This window comes from Nelumbo nucifera, chromosome 3, assembly GCF_055504915.1.
Source record: "Nelumbo nucifera cultivar China Antique chromosome 3, China Antique-T2T, whole genome shotgun sequence".
Taxonomy (NCBI): Eukaryota; Viridiplantae; Streptophyta; class Magnoliopsida; order Proteales; family Nelumbonaceae; genus Nelumbo; species Nelumbo nucifera.
The window spans coordinates 27,834,240-27,856,255 of NC_142651.1; the positions used below are offsets into that span (position 1 = coordinate 27,834,240).

Sequence of the window (22,016 nt, forward strand, 5' to 3'; positions counted from 1 at the left end):
TTCTTTGTTTTCAGGTGCTTGTTAGGTTGGGTCTGTTTTTGTTGGGTGATTACTTATCACCTGCTGTAATATTCTTTTCCTATTTTCTAATAAAGTTTATTTTTATTTATTTAAAAAAAAGCAACGATGATTTTAGTCATAAAAAACCATTATTTAAAAGTGACAATTTTGTCCTATCAAAGTGTTAGCAAATTTCTCTCATTTGGAAAAGTTATTTATTCACATGGGAGATGGTTTATTTGGGTAAATGGTACCTAGGTCGTTGGACTCGTAAATCTGAAAAGAGAACATGGGTTGGTGAATGGGAATCAAAATCTGACTAACTTTCCCCTTAAACAAAAGAACCCAAACAAGAAAATCCTTGAATAGTCAAATCCTTAAAGTCTTCAACCTACTTCCCTTTTGATCAACATGTCTTTGTACAAAAACTACCCCACATATTCTGAGTTTACTGTTGTTAGTACAAAAGCACACGCGACAAAGTTATGATAAAATTTCAGTAGTTCCTGACTTCAAATTCGATGGACCAAAATGTATGTTAAAATTTCAGTGTGTTTTTTTTGTTCATTGTTTTATAAAGGGGTTCTAGCAGATAAGGGCAACTTTTCGCCCCTAATATCAATACAAATAGTACAATATAATAAGTAAAGTAGGATAACTTTTATGAAAAAATCAAATAAGGGCGCTGTAATACAGTCCCCTCTTTAAACTTGTAGATTGTGCGGCAGAGACCTTCAAATGGAAGATCTAAGTGGCACAGAGAGAAAGAGAGGAGGGTGGTGTGGTGGTGTGGCGACAAGAACTGAGAGAGAGCGAGAGGTTTGTCTTTATAGGGTGCCAGATATGCACTCTGTATGCCTCGATGGATTCAATTTAGATGCAAATTCTCAATGGTAGAATATCATTGGACTAAAACAAAAAACGGTTGGTTTATTCATTGGTCTCTAGAGTGTGATGTTTACTATAAGTGCAGAAGTGTGATGTTCGGAAGTTGTAATGTAGTAGATTCATCAATTTGTAGTTGTTTGAATGGATTCACACCCAGGTCTATAGAGGAGTGGAGTATGGGAAATTGGTCCAATGGGTGTGAGAGGAGGACTCAATTACAATGTGGGAGAAATAGCAGCAACAGTGAAAAAGAGAAAGTGGATGGATTTTTGGTCTATCGATGATCATGAGAAGTAGTGTAAAGACTAGTGTTTAAACGACTATTCTTGTATAGCTTACGCTTTTGAAGGCAACATAAGGTGTATGTCTTGGAGCTAGGGGTGGATTCGAGTCAAGCCGAGCTGAATAGTTAGTTACTTTGAGCTCGGCTCGAGTAAAAAGCTCGTAAGTTCGAGCTCGACTTGAAAAAAATGTTTTATAAAAATAAAAATATTATATATGTAATATTTTTATTATATAAATTATTTTTTATATTATTATTATTATTGTATGTAGCTATTCGATCCGACTCGCGAGACTCACGAGCTGAGTTTTATTAGGCTCGAGCTCGACCCAATTAATAAACGAGCCTATAAATTGGGCTTGAGCTCGGCTTAAAGCTCAGTTGAAACCGAGCCAAGTCGAGCTCGAATAGTTTGTGAAGAGTTCAACTCGTGGCCAGCTCTACTTGGAGCAAAAATTTGATCAATTTGCAGAAATTATCTACTGGCAGAGTGAACCTTTACATTCGTTTAGCTTATTCAGAACTTGGTGGCAAGATCTGAGACTAGAGGTAGGGGAGGTTTGTCCCGCTGTTCGGTACTTCCAAAAGAGGAATGAGGTGAACAGTTCTGGTGTCCTTTCGATATTTTTTAAAAAAAAAGTTACCTATTTTAAAATTTTTATTGATATTAAAGGTAAAAAGTTGTCATTATTTGATAGAACCCCCTTTTATAAAAGTTGACATCAAATTTGGTGGTTTTGATGGGTTGTCATTCTGTTAATGGATTAGATTCTATTCCAATCATCCGATTTGAATTCAATGCAGGAGAATCCAATCTTATTGTTTTTTATTTTATATATATTAGGGATAAGTAGACTATGCTCCCCCTTAGAAATTTGAAATTACAGCCACCTCATATTTTACTAGTAGCCCTCCCCCTCCTATAAATTGCATCATGCCCGTAGATTTGGCATCAATTTATGGTTTGGATTCATTTCACCCCTAAGGTGGATCTAAGATTTCTAGGGGTGGACTGAACAGTTAAAACTCTTTATATCAAGCCTTTTCTAAGAGTTTAGTTTTCCTAAGTAATTGTTTTATTGGTTTTCCAAATGTATTTACTTCCATCCCCTGTATAAACACCATCCTCCGTGAATCTTTTCCTCTCTAACCATACGATTTAACTTGGAATTCTAAGGGGGATTGAACTCAAATTCACCTTGCAAATTTTAGTCTACTCCCAAATTTAAAAGTGTTTTATCAAAATTAATAGACTAGTGAATGCTATGCAATTTTTTCCTCTTGAGTGGTTAACAGGAATTTAAATCTCTCTTTTCATTGAAGTACTAGTGAATGACCCCATACTTATGGGAATCAATAATGTTAAATTTATATTATGGAATCAATACTGTTAAATTTATATTTATTAAAATTTTAAATAATTATTAAATTTCAAAAAATAGATTTTCAACAATTATTAGAATATGGATCATTTTCTTTTGTTATGATACATAGAGGGTTAATGATTAAGTGAGATTGATAAAATGTAGGCAGAAGTGGTTGTGGATAACCACTTTTGCATTTTCTGCATTTTTTTAGGAATTGATTAAAAATGGTGGTAGTGGGTTGTGGGCTTTAGCAGCAACTTCTCAGAAAATGCCATGTGTTTAGTTTCCAGAAAAATGAGAAGGCCATGTGTCTCAATGGTGGGGAGCTATAGCCTGGTAGTAGGTTATGGGTTTTAGCAGGAATTTCTCAAAAATTGCCACATGTCTAATTTTCTAGAAAATGAGAAGGCCAATTGTCTAAATGGTGGTAGTGGGCTTTGGGCTTTAACATCAACTTCTCAGCAAATGCCATGTGTTTAAATGTGGGGGTTGTAGTCTGAAAGCCTTTCTTTAATATATACTAGTGAATGACCCGTACTAAGCACGGGGAATCAGTAATGCTAAATTTACATTATGGAATCAACATTGTTAAATTTATATTTATTAATATTTTAAATAATTATTAAATTTTAAAGAAATATTTATTTCAAAATATAGCTTTTCGATAATTATTAGAATATGGATAATTTTCTTTTGTTATGATATGTAGATGGTTAATGATTAAGTGAGATTGATAAAATGTAGGAAGTGGTTGTGGATAACCACTTTTGCATTTTCTGCATTTTTTTTAGGAATGGATTGAAAATGGTGGTAGTGGGTTGTGGGCTTTAGCAGCAACTTCTCAGAAAATGCCATGTGTTTAGCTTTCTAGAAAAATGAGAAGGCCATGCCTCTTAATGGTGGGGAGCTGTAGCCTGGTAGTAGGTTATGGGTTTTAGCAGGAATTTCTCAAAAATTGCCACGTGTCTAGTTTTCTAGAAAATGAGAAGGCCACTTGTCTAAATGGTGGCAGTGGGCTTTGGGCTTTAACAACAACTTCTTAGAAAATGTCATGTGTCTAAATTTGAAAAAGCCATGTGTCTAAATGTGGGGGTTGTAGCATGAAAGTCTTCCTTTAATATATACTAGTGAATGACCCGTACTATGCACGGGGAATCACTAATGTTAAATTTACATTATGGAATCAATACTGTTAAATTTATATTTATTAATATTTTAAATAATTTTTAAAATTTCAAGAAATATTTATTTCAAAATATAGTTTTTCAATAATTATTAGAATATGGATAGTTTTCTTTTGTTATAATACGTAGATGGTTAATGATTAACTAAGATTCATAGAATGTAGGCAGAAGTGGTTTTGGATAAACACTTTTGCATTTTCTACATTTTTTTAGGAATGGATTGAAAATGGTAGTAATGGGTTGTGGGTTTTATCATAAACTTCTCAGAAAATGCCACGTGTCTAGTTTTCCAAAAAAATGAGAAGATTGTGTTTGAATGGTGGGGAGCTCTAGCCAAGTAGTGGGTTGTGGGCCTTAGGAGGAATTTCTCAAAAATTGCCACGTGTCTAGTTTTCTAGAAAATGATAAGGCCACTTGTCTGAATGGAATAGTGAACTGTGGGCTTTAACATCAACTTCTTAGAAAATACCATGCGTTTAAATTTCAAAAAGTCACATGTCTGAATGATGGGGGCTGTAGCCTGGAAGCTTTCCTTTAATATATATATATATTAGACTAGCGTGGACCCGTGCGATGCACAGGATTTATTAAGAGAAAGCTAAATAATAGAAAGGGTCATATAATAAAATACCCCTTATAGTTTTATGGATTTACTAAAATCTACCTTATAGTTAGCATTTACTAAAACACCAATTGTAATTTGCAATGGATTTAATCAATCTTCCATTAGATGACAATGTTGACCCTAATATTCATTTAAATAAATTTAATCAAAACAAAATAAAAATAAAAATACCACTTTTGCCCTTAATAACACAGACAACCACTCTATTGGCTATATTTGGTCAATTTTATTTTTTATAGAAAAAAGTGTTATGGGTATTTTTGTAATAAAAATTTATTGGCCTAATGGAAAAACAACACTTCTTAATGAAAGGTTAATTAAGTAAATAAGTTGCAAAATATATGGGATGTTTTAGTAAAATGAAAACTATAAGGTAGGTTTAAGTAAATATGTAAAACTATAAGGTGTGTAGGAATGGCAGCGGGGCGGGGATCATATTCCGCATCCCCGACCCCAACTCTGAAATTAACCCCATCTCCGATCCCTAATGAGGATGGGTTCCCCGTGGGGACTCAAATCCCCAAAATGTTTTCAGATAATAGTATTTTTTTAAATAAATGAAAATTTTAAACTATAAATAATGTTTTAAATATGTTTTGATATATATAATAAGTAATATAATAGTATATTTAATATATATATATATATATATATATATATAATAGGGGTCGGGGCGGGGATTCCTATTAATCCTTGACCCCGATCTCGCCCCACCAAAACAATCCCCATCACTAGCCCCATCGGGTCGAGGAAGTCAAGTCCCCGTCGGGGATGGGGAAAATTGTCATCCGTAAAAGTGTGTTGTAATAAATGACCCTAATAGAAACACATAGGAATATACAATTGTTTTATATTTTTAACTTTTTAAATTAATAATTATTTTATATTTTATATACTATTTTTAATAAATTATTTATGATACAAAAATAACATTAATTAATTTCAGTTAGTTTTATTCATAAAACTGATGAAATCAACCAACCCGATTAACTCGACCCAAGTTGGTCAATTTTCTATTATTTTAGGTTGGCTTTGGTTCAAAAATTTCCCAATTCGACCAAGTTGGATCAGTTTCACTTTGGCCATTTGTAAATTGACCAAAATCGAACGACCTAACCATGGATATATATTAATATTTTATATTTTAAATATAATTTTTAATATGGAAAAGTGAGAATTTTCCCATATTTTATATCATAGATCTAATTTTTAAATTTATTTTTTAATAATTGCACTGTAACTTTTAAAATTAAATTAAAATTTTAAGTTTAAATCTTTTGAACAAATTGACCAAACAAAAAAAATCAACCCAAACCGATACAACTTAAGTGGGTCGGTTTTCACAAAAAGGTTAGCTGGTTTCAGCTGACCAACTCCCTAACCTGACAAGTCAATTTGGATGGCCAAATAGCCTATAACTGAACTGAACCAACTCATTAACACTCATAATGTCAGCTAAATTAATAGTCTTATCTCTAATAAATAACAATAGTTTAATCTCCAATAATTATTGAAAATTTATAGCAAAAATACACAATTATTGAAAATATGTTGATAATGAAAAATACAATAATTACAGAAATTACAAAAATACAATATGTACTAAAAATATATTAACTTAGTCAATAAATAGTATAATCTCAAATAATAGTTTAATCTCTAATAAATATTAATCAATAACTTATAACAAAAATACAATAAATATAATAAGTATAATATATTAAATTTAAAAATTTCAATAATAGTAATTTAATCTCCAATAATTATTGAAAGTTTTTTTGTTAAATAACAAAACAAAATAAATTTATACATAATCATTGAAAATACATTTATCACAAAAGATAATAAATATTAATTTTAGTTTATATAATTATATAATAAATACAGATTAAGAGTTTAAAATTATTATTAATAAATATTATTTTTTTCGAAAGTTATTTTCTCAAATTATTACTTGGTATAAGTGAAATTAATTATTTATAATATTTATAAAAAAATTAAATTATTATTAACTTCAATCTTATGTTATAATTATTTTTCTTATATTTTTTTTAATTTATTACATAATTTATTTATTTTAGCTATTTAAAATCTAGTTATGTTAAATATTTTATTATTTAAAATTTTTAGTTATTTAAATACTTTAATAATGTGTAAAATATTTAAATTTTAAAATATTAATTATTTATTGAATTTAATTATCCATAAAATCATAATTTATACTATTATTACATGATTTTATTATTAATTTTGCAATATACTAAATTATTATTAATTTCAATGTTATGTTATAATTAATTTTCTACTTTAAAGAATTTTTTTAAATTTATTACATAATTTCATTATTTTAACTATTTAAAATCTAGTTATGATAAGTATTTTCTTATTTAAATTGATAATCTGGAAAAATATAACTTAAATTTTTAGTACATAATTTGGTGCTATATTTTGTAAAAATATAAAATTATTTTTTGTGTTTTTAATAAATAGTTTAAACGTTATTATACAATTTTGTTAGAATATTTAAATAATTCTTAAATTTTTTTGATCCAAACTTTCTTTAGATAGATATAGATAAAAAGTAGGGGAGATGATAAATAGGAATTAGAGATAATTTTGAAGATAAATAGGAATTATTGATAATTTAGAAGATAAATAGGAATTAGAGATAATTTTGGAGAATGAGGGGAGGTACTTTATGAGTAATTTTAGGAGAAGAGATTATTTAGGTTGGGTATGCATCCCCAGGTTTGCCTCTCAAAAACATCCCACGGAGTCACAGCGCGCCACGTGTCCTCCCACACGCGAATTAGACCCTCTCGTGCGGAGCTAACCCACTTCGCCCAAAGGTCATCCCCCTCACTTGAACCTTCGACCTTCCATTCTCGGAACTGAAACCCGCCGGATCTTGCCCCCTTCGAGTTCTGCTGGTCGACGCCAATGATCATTCCGACAGATTTATTTACCGGAGGTAAGCTTCGTTCTCGTATCTATTTATTCTCAATTTTCATATCTGTGTTTGTATATGCAGTCATATTTGACACTTATTCATTGACGTGCAGGTTCATCTGCTCCGATTAACCTCATCTTTGACACTTTTTAATCCTCAGAATGTTTGAATTAACATTCTTGCAACTTCAACAGCAACCTGTATCCCAGGATAGTCCATAGTCCGCACCTGTCCCTCCCTCTTACACCCAATACAGCTTCAGCACTTGTTGCTGCTGCAAAGGCCAAAGACCTTGCTGGGTAAGACTTTGGTTAACTCGTTGCAAAGGCTGCTCCTGGCAGAACTCAAAGGGGGCAAGCTCCGGCGGGTTTCAGATCTGAGAACGGAAGGTAGAAAATTAGAAAAAACAAAAAACAAAAAACAACGTAAAAAATGAGAAAAAACAGATATGAGAACTGAGAATAAAGAGAGAAACTTACCTCCGATGTATAAATCTGCCGGAACGATCGTTGGCGTTGACCCGTGGAACTCGTAGGGGGGCATTCTGAGAATGAAAGGTCGAAGGTTCAAGTGAGGTTGAAATTCAAGAGAGAGGAGTGAGAGTTTGAGAGGGGATGACTTTTTGGGCGAAGTGGGCGTGCGGATGTAAATCCATTTAGGTTATTGAAAAAGTGCATCTCATTAATTATTTAAAAAATAATATAGAATAAAAATTCAAAAAATAAGAAAATTTATTAACTTTTATATATATATATATATATATATATATGGAGGTGAATTCTTGATGTTTCTCTCATTTCCGTGAATAATAAGTGCGGAATTATTTGAAAAGGAATGTTTAAGAATCAGGGTGGAGAACAGGAGAAGTGAGGGGAAGTTGTAGTACTTATTAGTAGGGCTGTCAATGTGTCGGTTTTACGGATTGAACCAAACCGATTACGTTGGTTTTAATTATTGGTTGTTGTGAATTGATTTTAGTTGTGGGTTTTATTATATTTTGTTTAAAACGGTAAATTTGATGGATAATACATATGATAATTTTGGTTAAAAGTACATGATTTATTAAATGTAAGTAATATACTATTTTGTCCTCAGTTTTATTAAGGTTATTATCAAAAATCATGTTTTAAATTATTATTTACATTTACATAAAAAAGTTATATATGCCAGTATTATCAGGGGTGCAGCTTGGGTTGACCTGACTTTGCATTTTATATTGCTTTGGGTTCGGGTATTCATGCTGAGTCCATACAAATTTTGATAAAAGTTCAATCCGATCCCACTCAAGTTGTACTCCTGAGTATAATCGGGTCTATTGCGTCAGATCCAATTATTCTGATTATTAATTGAGATGGTCTATATCTGGTTTTGTCCCCATTAACTAATGACTGGCACAGACCGTCTCATAGCATACCCAATTCATTGACAATCTTATTTATTAGAAGCTTTACTCCATGGTGGTAAGGGTTTTTCCTTTTGGTTATGTTTGATTTAAAGGAAAATTTAGGAAAAGGGAGATAAAGACGGGAAACCTATACAAGGTTTGTAAAGGTTTCCTTATATTTTTTTTCCTTCCCCTACCTTTTCCCTCAAACCAAACATAGCTTTTATGAAACTATTAAAATTATGGTTTAAAGTATCGATCGGGAGAGATGTATCGATACTTAAAACTATGCATTTTTAATGTTTTTATTTTTTAATATATGAAAAAAGGGGTTATCAAAAACACCTCTATGTCGTTTTTGGCCGTTTTTCAGATTGGGGTCTCTCCAACAAGTTTAAGAGATAAATTATAAGAGGCAGTGAAGTGATAAGTGATACAGACCATTGAGGTTCAGCTTGTGCTACTTTATTTATACTAGTAATTAGAAGTGAGCAAATGGGTAGGTTCTACTCAGAACTGAATAGATCTGATCTTGAATAGATCCTACTTGATTTGTTATAAGGTAGGGTTTGGATTATCTGGTTCAGAATTCTTGGAACCAAACCCATCCAAGTCGGTTCCAGGGTCTAGGGGTTTACCCTATCTGAACCGACTCAAGGAATCGACCTTGATTGGTCTTGGTGGAATCGACCTTGGAGCCAAACTTTTTTTGAAATAAATCCCAAAATATTTTTAAGGATGTGAAGATTTGAGTCCAAGCACTTGTGGTTATAAAAGCCATGATCTCACTTGACCATTAAGTTATTTAAGTGATTTGGTCATTTGTTTTCGTTTTAATATTTGCATGTATATAATAAATAATGTAAAATGTAACATTTACAAAATTTAAATTATAATGACAAACTTTCAACCATATATTAAAATATTATGATAATCTACATATTAAATTACTCATTTTATTCAATAAAGATAATATAAGTTTTAAACTATATATTATCATTATTGAAAATCAAGTTTTTGAATGACATGTTTCTTTTTTTTTCTTGAAAGGGGAGAGTAAAGAAATAGCATGTTCCATGGGTAGACCTTAGAATTGACCCTAGAACCGATCTTCACAGGGTAGGTTCTGGTTTCAAAAACTTATAACCGACCCCTACAGGGTAGGTTCCAAGTTTTGCCATGGAACCAAACTGAACCGACCCATGCTCACCCCTAATAGTAATACCAACTAGTATCTATATATTACAATCTATAGTATCACTATGCACTTAGGGATGACAATTTCTATAATCCGTACGCATATGGGTAGGGGTATGGTATTAAGCTAAACCCGGCCCTCTCTGATCCGCATATGTTAAGTATATAAATTTTATGAACTAGACGTTGAATTTAATAATATTTTGAATTTTATAGAAATGATACTTGATAGTTTGTGTTTTTTATATGTCTTAATCAAATAATTAAAAATCTTGATATTTATTTGTATTGTTTTCTTATTTATTATTTATATATGATAAGAAATAATAAAAAATTAGATGCGGTTTTAAACCCAATTAACCCCCTACCCTTGAATGTAGGATCGGAAAGGGTTTTTATTTTCATGTACAAAGAGAATTTAGATTCTTATAATCCAACCCGTTACGCGTTTTGGACGGATACGAGTTGGAGGTTCAGGAAGGCGGGTATGGTACAGAATATACAAAACCGTATTCAAACCCGCCCCGTTCCATCCTTAATGCAGTAATAACAGAAATCGGTTTTAGGGTGGGATTCTATCCACCCGACCGACCTCCTACGTAACGCTAAAAAGATATCTCTTGAGTGGCGGATACTAATCTATGCCTCCTTTGTAGGCAGGCGTAGGAGGCATTCTCACAGTGGTGGGTTTAGCAGGAGCCGGGTTTTGATCATGGGACGCGTAGTAGGCTTTGGCTCTGGCTGCTTCTCAGTTATTGCCACCGGAGTTACCACCAGAGGTTTCCTTACTGCATCTCTGCATGACAACGCCACTCCTCCTCCTCTTCCTCCTCTTCGTAACAATCGTAGAAGGACGAGAAATGCGCCTGTAACACCACCACCAAAGCAGCAGCAACAGCCATCGGTGGCAGAGGTCGAAAGGGCCATCGGAGCCGGAATTTTCCGAGACAGAGACCCCAGGCATGCATGCCATTTTCTTATTGTTTCCTCGTTTTTCGAATTATAGAGACACCGTCGTTATCCTTAAAAGTGTCTTACACTATTTCTTACTTAATGGTTTATATAGGGGCTCAGGGGAGAGATCGACTCTGTTCGATATGCTAGTGTCGAGCCCTCTCGGCCAACCTGAAGGATCCATCGAGAGGAAGCTTCGTGAAACTGGCGAGTGGGTCATCGACACAACAGAAGGCGCCTCTCGTTCTGCCGGTATTTCTCTCCATTCTCTCTGTGTCTTACTTCTGGTCTGTTTAATCTTCCTCTGCATTCAAAACAATTCTTTCTTCAAAATGTTCATACAGGTTTGAACAATTAGAGTTGGTAAGGCCACCTCTGTTGGATTCATACATAAACAACCATCAAAGTCAAAGCATCATAAACCTTATCTTAGCTTTATGTTGAGAACGGTCTAATAGTTCCTTATGAGAGCAAGATAATTACTTCAAGTTCTCCTTGAGAAAAAGATCCCCAGATAAAAAATGAAAGATACCTTCCTATATACCCATTACCATACAGAATTTTCAGAGATTATCTTGAGAGGCCCATAATCCTAGAAGGGAAGCTTTAATTTTCAGTTTATAGAAAATCACTAGCCAAATAGAGCACAGAGATTTGTTTCCTCAGTGAAGCAAAGAGCTCCAATCAAGGGCACAAACGGGAGCTACTTAGATTCTTAATCAAGAAACTTGCAAATTACAAACATATCTCTAGCTTGACATTTCTAAAAAAATAAAGACAGAAAATATAGGGAAAAAATCTTGTAGGTTAAATATATTTCCAAATTTCCTTCTATGATCTCCTTATTCTCCCACAGTGAGCAACTTTGGGACCCTGAGAAGAGACTACGCAATATGTATTTAGCTGGCTTCACTTCAACTGAAATGAATCCAGATTTGCTCCTCACAGAGTGTGCCTCACAGCAGCCGCACAGTGCTTTGAGCAGTGCATTGAGAACATCTCCCGTACTTGATCTCGTCATTCATGGGAAGATGTTTCCAATGCAGGGCTGCAATGTGCTGTGAGGAGCAAATCTGATTTCAACTGAAATCCGCCCTAATTCCCATTATTCGGGTTGACTACATGAATACTTACATGCTATTATGCTCGAGCGAGTCTGGATCTGCTGACCACGACACATTGCTGGCCACACGCATCCAACTATACATCGGGAATATCGGTGTTTTAAAGTACAACCAATGTTCCTGATGTGCGGCAGGATGCACGTGGTCAGCAATGTGTTGTGGTCAGAAGATCCAAACTCGTCAAGAGCCATTTTAATTGGATTCACCTGTGTCTCCCAACTGATCACGATACATTGCTGGCCACACGCATCCAACTATACATCGGGAATATCGGTGTTTTAAAGTACAACCAATGTTCCTGATGTGCGGCAGGATGCACGTGGTCAGCAATGTGTTGTGGTCAGAAGATCCAGAAGATCCAAACTCATCAAGAGCCATTTTAATTGGATTCACCTGTGTCTCCCAACTGGCCATGACCAGTCTGGGAGCAAGAACAGTTTAGTAGGCAGTTAAGCTACTGGTTGGAATGGGAGAATATTTTTCCCCTGCCAAAAGTCAAAAGAAGCTGATCTGAAAGACTGTACCAGACAGGTTAGAACTTTTAGAAACATGAATATCTTACATTATTATGTGGAATTCTTATTTTCCATAGTTTCTTAAAAGATGCATTTTTTCACTATGAACGAAAAAAAGATCTGATTTTCCATTTCATTCACCTTGGATCCTTGATCTGCCTGTGAATCAACTTTTTCAGCCCACTTTTATCATCTTTATTTTGAATCTTTTTTCCTACTATCATCTTTTTTACCTTCCAGTTGCTGAATCCAGAGTGAAACTATCTAATTATAGAAATTATTACTGTTTTTATCCATTTTGGTGGTCAGCATAAATTTTGTGCTGCTGTTTCTTTCTTGCTGCTACTATGCTGTTGAAGCACAGTATCATCATCGTCATCATCTTCTAAATTTTTCCCAACTATATGAGGTTGGCTATATGAATCATGTTCCACCATTCCATTCTGTTCAGTGACATCCATTGTTAAATTATGGACCCTTAAATCATCTCTCACTGCTTCAACCCATATCCTTTTCGGTCTGCTCTAGTTCTTCTGGTTCCTTCGTCTTCAATTTTATACCGAACCTACAACCTAGTTATTTATATTCTTAGTTTCTTGATTTAGTTGGAACATTTTGACCTTTTGAAGCACAGATAACTAGAAATGTCTAGCATGCTGGTGTCAGATATGATACTGGATATTGCATGGAATACTTTTAGATGTACGCTATAGAAATAACACTTTTTTTTTATAAAAGATAAGGTAAAATTTTATTCAAATGAGTCTGAAATGGCAAATTACAACCAAGGCCCCTAAGACAAGGAGCCAAAACTCACTTTAACATCTACAATACATCATAACTCAAGAAAATTCCTAGATCTCATCTGAGAACATAGGACTGAAGCTTGAAGGCCCTTTTCCGCAGCCACCCAGGAAACTGGCTTGCCAAAAGCAAAGGCAATCAAGCAATCTATACTGGAGGCCTTATTTTGAAAGATCCTTCTGTTTCTTTCCGTCCAGACTGTGCATAAGATGGCTGCAGGCAGGACGCTCCCAACTCCATATCATGTCCAGCACTGGATAAGGCATACACCATTGCAGCCCTAACCCCGATAAGAAGTGGTTCCATATTTGCAGCTGTAACCGACAGTGAATGAACAGGTGCATGCCATCTTCATCCACATCTCCACACAGAACAAACAGCAGGTCCTGAATCTGTACACCCCTTCTAACCAGGGAGTCTTTCGTAAGGCATCTATTCAGAGCCGCAGCCCAAACCAAAGCATTTACTTTTGAAGGCACAGAAGGGTTTCAAATCTTCTCAGCTGGAATGTTTGGATGCACAGCTTCATTTAGAACCCCCGCAAAAGAGCTAACCGAGAAACTGCTGTCCACACTAAACTTCCAGTTCCAAGAGTTCTCAGAAGACAAGTCAATGGACTGCCTGTAAAGCAACCCCAAGAGATCAGCAACTATCCCAATTTCCCAGTCCTGGAATGACCTTCTAAAGGAAGGGCTCCAAATAATAGTACCCCCACTCACTTCAAACTGACTAGCCATCAATCCATTCTGATTTTCTGCAATCTGAAACAGCTGAGGGAAGACTTCAGCCAGAGGTCTACTATCACACCAAGTATCCTTCTAGAACTGCAACCTATTCCCATTCCCCACCTTTGGAATTAATCCACTACTCATCCAAGGGAGAACTTCCATGACTTTTTTCCACATGGAGCAACCTAAAGAATTCAATTGATTAGTGGTTACCCAGTCCCCACTGTCAGTATCATATTTCGCTGTAATTAATTTCCTCCACCATCTGTCTTTTTCTTTCTCAAATCTCCAGATCCATTTTCCCAAAAGAGCTTTATTAAACAACTTTAGCTTCCTGATCCCCAACCCCCCTTTCTCCTTAGGGCCACATACCTGATCCCAGTTAACCAGATGAAGTTTCTTTTCCTCCTCCCACCCCTCTAAAGGAAGTCTCTCTGAATTTTCTCAATTCTTTGGGCTACTTTGATTGGAATTGGGAATAAAGATAAAAAGTAGGCCGGAAGATTAGAGAGTGAGCTTTTTAGTAATGTGATTTTGCCCCCCAGAAACAGATATTTGGATTTCCAAGACATAAGCTTCCTCTCCACTCTCTCAACCACCGGATCCCACACCACTACAGAAGTACATTTAGCTCCAAGAGGGAGGCCAAGATAGGAAATAGGCAAATATCCAATTTGACCAGGTAAGATCTCCGTGAGCTCTTCTAGATTCTCCACTTCGCCCACCGGAATCAGTCTACTTTTGGTTCAATTTACTCTCAAACCCAAAACCACTTCAAACCAACTAAGCACCCCTAAGAGAATCTTTAGTTCATCAACATCCGCATCAATGAAATACAGAGTATCATCGGCAAACTGTAGGATTTGAACACTTTCCCCACCCGGAGAGACCTCAAAACCCTTCCATAGACCCTCATCCCCCACCTTCTGCACAAATAGAGTTAAAACTTCCATTACGCATATAAACAGAAGAGGGAAGAGGGGATCCCCTTGTCTTAATCCTCTAGAACTTTTGAAGAATCCCATGGATTGCCCATTAAACAAAACTGAGAACTTTGGAGAGGAAATACATACCTTAATCCAATTTCTCCACTTCTGCCCGAAGTTCATTTTCTTTAGCACTAAGTCCAAACACTTCCAGTTTACATGATCATATGCCTTTTCCAAATCCAGCTTACATAGCAACCCTGGTTTACCTTCTCTTATTCTTGAGTCATTCAACTCATTTGAAAGCAAACTGATTCTCCTCAATGATCACACTAAGGACCTTCTTCGTTCTTTCTGCAAGAACTTTGGATAGAATTTTATAAAAGCTGTTTAGCAGACTAATTGGCTTGAAGTCTTTAATGTTTGTTGCACCTTCCACCTTAGGAATAAGGGAGATGAAAGTGCTGTTCAAACTTCTAACCAAGGACCCATTTTGGTGAAAGTCATGTAACACCTTCAACAGATCCCCTTTCACCCCCTCCCAGCACCGTTTATAAAAGGTGTTAGTCAAACCATCTGGCCCTGGGGATTTTTCAGTTCCCAGATTTTTAATTACCTGCCATATCTCATTTTCTGTGAAGGCGCTTCTAACTCCCTCTGCTGATCCACCGAAAGACTTTTGAAGTTAAGCTCTTCTGGAAAAGGCCTCCTTGCCCAATTTTCTTTGAACAACTCTGAGAAAAAACCAGTGGCAATGTGTTTCATTTATGTCCAGTCTTCACCCACTTGCTCTCCCCATTCAAGTTTCTCAATTTGATTTACTATTTTCCTTTCTTTTGCCATTTCGTGAAAGAAACTGGAGTTTTTATCTCCCGCTTTAAGCCATTTAACTTTGGTTCTTTGCCGCCACTTTAACTCCTTGTAAAATATGCAAAATGGTATGTTTAACAAGTTATACTATAAAAAACTAAACATATTAGAAGCTTAATTAAATTTGACAAGACATAAGTCTTAAGAAATTGCAATCAGCTTCAAAATCCTAATATTGACACATGCTCTAAGCATATAAGTGGGATACCCTTACTTGTATTCATGTCTGGCATTTTAGGAAATGGAGAGTTGTATCCCTGTTCCCCATATCTGTGTTTGTCTCATGTCCGTATCCATATCTGAACATCATGGTTTAAAACAAGATGACCTTGATTAGAATTTATCATTGATTGAGAGTAAGTTCTCTTTTTTTCTTCTTAATTTTCTTTTCTTTTCTTTTCATATGCAGTTTTTTATTATGTTAGCTATTCACAGGGAACAAAGTCATTGGTTGCAGTCACTTTTGGACTTGAATCCTCTATACAAATGCATCCAATTTCCCCTACTACTCAAGCATCTAATTTTAGAATATATATATACTAGTCACTCACTTCTGTGATGATATAATTTATTGGCTGTTTTATTGCCTGTTCTTACTTTGAGTTCCTGTTGCATATGTTGTGATGGGAGACATAATCGCATATACATGTCTCATATTCTGACTCTCCACAAAATTTTCGGTGTGACAATTGTAAATTCTTCCATTTCGTCCTAATTGCACAATTTGAGTTAAATTTTCCAATTGAATATGAGTTTCTACATTTTCAATATGAAATCTTCATGTAGCAAATCTATAATTCAGTGATAATTTTGTCCTGATACAAGTATACAAGTAGAATCATTTAGACATATCACACTTAATGCATATACATGCATGCTCACACTGCCAAACCCAGGAATTACAACTTGATCTTATACTTTGTCTACCAATCCAAAAATAAAAAGGAAAAGGATCTTACACTTAGTATGATGCTTCACTGTGAAACATATTACCATAGCAACATGATGTCTGTTAAGTTCTAGGCCTGTCTGCAACTGAATTGGAGATGTAAATTGTAGGAGTTGATGAGTTGGTGATCTGTAATAAATTTGTAACATGGCACACAGAGAAGGGTGGGCTGGCAAAATAATGACTTATAATGGGTAGATCTGTACTAAATCTCTTTTCCCTAGTCTTCTCATGTCATATCATGTTAGCACATTTGGAGTCAGGTGAGTGAAGTGGATTTAGTGGGATAAGACATGGATTTTGTTTATTGTTGCATCTAGAATTTTATATAGTCTATATTTTCTTATTCCTTCTAATGGATGAAGCTATTTTCAGTTATAAGACTGATAATCTAGTCTTTATCTGCAGGCTTATTTTACATCAATTTGTTATCTTGAATTTTTGTCTGGTAGGCTACTTGTTATATGTTTATGGTCAATATGTATACCTTCTCCTCCACATGTATTTTTCTTCATATGGGTCAACTTAATAGAGTATGCATATCAGCATGGAAAGAGTCGGGATCATTCATTTGGAGGGGTCACTTAGTACATCTTAAAATCATGGGGGTCCACTGTATTAGGATTGATGACATCTCCTACAACTCACCAATGCATAAATAGGGTGTTTCCAACCCCTTGCTCAGCCCCTGCATGTTAAATTTATAAGATTCAACATGGTCATTCCAACTTCGTGGACACTGATGCAAAGATGTCCTTCCACCTCCCCTTTTAACCCACCCTTTCTCTTTTTCTCTAGATAGACAAAGGTAATCTCCTTGTTTATTGGATTTTTATTCTTTACCCTTTATTTGGAGGATGGGTTGACAGATCACTGTTCTGTAGATAAGGTGATGGTGATCTGGTGTGGATCATGTATGCGGATTTAGAACCTTGCTTTGAGATTACAAGCCAGTAAATCAACTTCATATGAAGTAATTCACTGTTTAGTTGAATACCTGAAAGATGGATAGCCATGTGCGAACTTATTATTGATTGACTTTTGAGTGGAAAAGGATGATGACAAGTAAGTTGAGAAGCTCCTTATCTTTCTCTCTCTCTCTCTCTCTCTCTCTCTCTCTTTTCTTTATTTAAATCCTTGATATAGGCCCTTGGCTGAATTTACACTGCAAAATGTTGAAGTGGGGTCACAGGCTCGTTTTTTATCTAAAGAGAGGAGAATACCCCAATCCTTGAGTGTAAGAATATTTGGTTATCAGTTACAAAAAATGGATACTTTATGATTTTTAGGATCATTTGAATTCCAGGATGCAGAGAGGAACCATATAAGAGAGTTAAGGCTGCATTTACTTCTCCATCAAATATATTAGAGAAAAATATTTTAGCTATTATTTCTTATGCCTAACATTATTCTCTACCTCTTATAATCTGTTTTGATGTTAATGGCAATAAAACAAAGTTTTCATAGTAAAAGGGGTGGAAATATAGCTCAAATATGAAATATTTCAGCCTTAAAAAATTTCCACCCATCGTGCATTGAACAAATAACAAATGGATGAAAACTAAAGCTGCAATAGTTTTGCCATAAGGTGGATGGATGCTGCTATGCCATCCTAATGGCAAAATTTATTCTCTGCTCTTTATTCCCCCCCTAAATCATTATTTTTGAGTGATGAAGGTTTTCAGGGAGGGATTTTTTCCTTTGTCAGTCTGTCACTTTCACCTTGATAACTATGAACAGTACATGAATTGGTAGAACCTTTTTCTCCCTTCCAATTTAACACTTTTTCCTGACTCCTCCTTAAAGGGAGTACTAACACTAAGGACCAGATCTTCTACCCACAAGGACCCACACCTACCCATAAGAAGCTACAACCGCACATTTCAAGCCTGTATGCCATCATTGATGGGGGTGTACGTAAGACGTGTGGCTGTAGCATCTTGTGGGTAGCTGACCCAGAGTCCAGACTCCTATCATCACTACTGACAGCTAGTGGTTATGTTTTGTACTCTGTTCACATTTTGTGTGTGCCTTTCCTCCAAGTTAGTTTAATTTTCATGTCAAGTCAGTAGCACAGTCATGATTCTTCAGAACAACTCTGAGACAGAAGGAGCTGGACATTACAGTGGATCTTTCCTTTCTTATTTGTGGGATATCACATTTGGCACCTTCATTGTGCTAATTGGACAATTTAGTTCATTTTACCGAGCCTGACATCAATTGTTGCCAACTTGCTATTATGCAGGGCAAAGAATTTTGCTGGTGGTATGTCTAGGGGTCCTACCAGTGTGGGTGTTATTGCTCTTAGTTGCCTCTGGGGTTATAAAGCTACCCTTCAGTGCCCCTTTTCTGGATGACTTGCTCATGTGATATTATGAGTATCTCAACACATTTCATCTGCTCAAGCTGTGTTTTCAATTTAACTGCTCCACGAAGATGTTGTCGAGCTTGCCTTCCCGGTGATCAGGGTTAAATCCAAGAAATTGGGGGTAAATGTATAGATGTGGCGAATGGGTTGCTTGGTCTCTCTCTGTAAATACGTACATATGGGCTCTTTTTCCCCTTCATCATAGTAATCTGAGTATGCTTCTGTTATGAATTTCTTTTTGTGTTGTTTATGTTCTTATACCTGGATGTATTGTTTATTCATATTATTTATATAAAAATATATTCTTAATATTGATCATGAAAATTAAGATAAAACAGCAAATGAAAGATTATCATCTAAAGCAAACCCCTCAGACACTGGTTCTTTCAAACGCTAGCTTGGTCTTCCTCTCCAAAAAAAAAAGGACCAAGTAATGTTGGTGCCATATGGAGTGGTTTTGGAATTTGGTCCTATGTAGATATAAGAATGTTCTATTTCTTCATTCAAAGTGGTTTTTGAAAGGTAGCTGCAGTCTTTCAAATTTCAATGAATCACAAACCATGTAATTGTAGTCTTGTAGATAGTGGGTTCCGATTAAAATACACTTACAATTGTAGATTCTGTTTAGATGTAAAGCATGTTTGTCTTGCTACCTATATAGTATAAGTAAATTTCAAATAAAAGAAACATATAGTTGGCCTGAGGACAGGGTCATTAGCTAGTTCTGAAATTATTACAAAGGCCAGCTAGCCTAGCCTAGGGTCCGAAGCTTTGTAGGTTATTTTAGGATCATAACTGGGTTAGGCCATATGTTTTTTTAGGGTTAGAATTGGGGAAGCTTACCAAGACCTCGCCCAGGCCCAGCCCATGTGCACCCCCATAATCCCAAGGGCCAGTGACACCTGTGGTCTGAAGTGGCCAAAGTTTATGGCCACATAGCAGATTACAAGTTTACAACCACCCATTGACCATCTTAGACTAAGTAAGATCTGAAAATTTTGAGGTGGGGATATTTGAGGCCACTAGTCTGATTTGCCACTTGGTCGTCTCAATCACCATCCTGTGCTAGTGTTTCAAGACAAGACCTTACCAGCAAGCTAGCTGGCCTTTCCAAACATACAAGGATTACATTCTAATTCTTCTTTTGGTCATATATATAAAGGCTGCTGTGCTTGGTCGCACATAATGATCATTCATCATCATCCAAGCCTTATCCCAACCATACTAGCGAGATCGCACAGAAGATGAGAAAGAGAAAAAATGATAATAAATGAAATCAAATCAAACTTATTATATTTAAATTAATAAATTAAATATTTAAATAAATGTTTTTTTTAGAGCTCAGTCCCTTTTGAAAATTGTTTTATTGGTTTTCCAAATGTATTTAGGCCCACCACCTATAAAAACATCCCCATAAAATAAATTAAATTAGGGATATCAAAGAAATTATCATTAAATGAACATATTATCACAAAAACTAAAAACACCATACCGGTGCATTGATCAGTGTGACCTCCTTGTAGCAAATTGGATCAGACCACAACGAAGAAATTGGTGCATTGGCCGCCTCTTAAAAGATCAACACATACACATTAACCTCCAATTACAAATTGGGTGATAAAAGGAAAATAGATTCCTACAAAAAAAAGAAAATTAATAGGTAGAAAGAGAAAGCTATGTTATGAGACAAGTTTCTATTATATTAAAATACGTTCTTTTGGAATTAAATAGCTTGTCCTAATTTTTAACAATAAGGAAAGAATAAAGGAAAAACTAAAAGGAAAAGGGGGAAAGTAACCAACTTTATAAGATCACTTTGAAACAATAAAGGGTAGCTAATGACTCCATGAAGAAAAAAAAAGATACAAAACTTATTGTGATGGTTGATATATGGTAATCTCTAGCAAGTTCCGTGTAGCACTAATTACTTTAAGCTAAGAAGAGAGTAGTCACCATTTTCACTGAAATAAAAAAAAAGAGTAAGCATTGGTCCTGATAGAAAGAATAGTAGATAAAAAAACTATAATATTCAAAAGGCTAAAAAAGAAGAGAGAGGTATGGTATATCTAAATCCAATCTGACACTATTAATTGCAGATTGGGTTGGTTCTCATAAACATGGATTTGAATTTGAATCTGATGAGTTAGTCGGATCTTCAAATCTAAGCTGGTCCGATTTGATTTTTTTTAAATAAATAAATTATTAAAAGAAAAATAAATATAACAAGTTAAATAAAGAAAAAACAAAAAAATACAAGTATCTTTTCAACTATTTTGATCATATATACATGTTTTTATAAAAAAAATAAATAATATAACAAATTTATAAAAATGTAATATAAATAATATATTTATAAATAAATAAATAACATATATATCGGATTGGATCTTCTCAAATCGGATAGGGGTGATTCAAATTCAATATGCTTTTGATAAGATCCTATAATCTAATTTGATATGTAAATCCAAAGTGGGGCCATCCAAATCCAAGAATATACAATTGGACTTCGGAGCGGATCTGATCCATTTACACCCTAGAGAGAGGGAGAGAAAGGGGGGGCAAAGGAAGAGAGTGAGACATAAAAGACTAAAGACTTCCAAATTTAGGTGGTGGGAATTGGTTTTTGTTTGTCAAATTTAAATTTGAATTTAGGTGATTAAATAAGATGGATTAAAGTGGAACTAAGTGAAACTAATGGTAATTAATTAAGTGATTAATTAGGTGAATATGGTGTAACGTATAGAGAATAATTTAGACTACTCTTTGTCAAATTTAAATTTGAATTTTGGTGATTAAATAAGATGGATTAACTAATGGGTTGTGGGAATATGGTTTAACGTATAGAGAACTTAGTTATTTTTTTGTCAAACTTAAATTTGAATTTAGGTGATTAAATAGGA

General features: G+C 34.8%; 1 protein-coding gene across 2 annotated transcripts; it reads left to right on the top strand.

Annotated features, from left to right (window-relative positions):
- Positions 1-10,481: 10,481 nt before the first annotated feature.
- Positions 10,482-19,427, top strand: CRR3 (chlororespiratory reduction 3). 2 transcript variants are annotated; one of them, XR_016083497.1, is made up of 4 exons: positions 10,482-10,838; positions 10,945-11,084; positions 17,633-17,813; positions 18,994-19,427. XR_016083497.1 is itself a non-coding variant. In XM_010267134.3 (3 exons), the coding sequence occupies exons 1-3, from the start codon at positions 10,591-10,593 to the stop codon at positions 19,116-19,118; spliced, it is 513 nt and encodes a 170-aa protein (XP_010265436.1). In that variant the 5' UTR covers positions 10,493-10,590; the 3' UTR covers positions 19,119-19,427. The 2 variants fall into 2 exon arrangements, 1 of the variants encoding a protein (XP_010265436.1); XM_010267134.3 differs by lacking the exon at positions 17,633-17,813 and having other exon boundaries at positions 10,493-10,838.
- Positions 19,428-22,016: the final 2,589 nt, after the last annotated feature.

Bases quoted from the DNA above. Each gene is read 5' to 3' on its own strand.
- CRR3 (XM_010267134.3), top strand. From the start codon at position 10,591: ATGGGACGCGTAGTAGGCTTTGGCTCTGGCTGCTTCTCAGTTATTGCC. The intron at 10,839-10,944 runs GCATGCATGCCA...TGGTTTATATAG, and splicing joins TTCCGAGACAGAGACCCCAG to GGGCTCAGGGGAGAGATCGA. The intron at 11,085-18,993 runs GTATTTCTCTCC...GCTATTATGCAG, and splicing joins AGGCGCCTCTCGTTCTGCCG to GGCAAAGAATTTTGCTGGTG.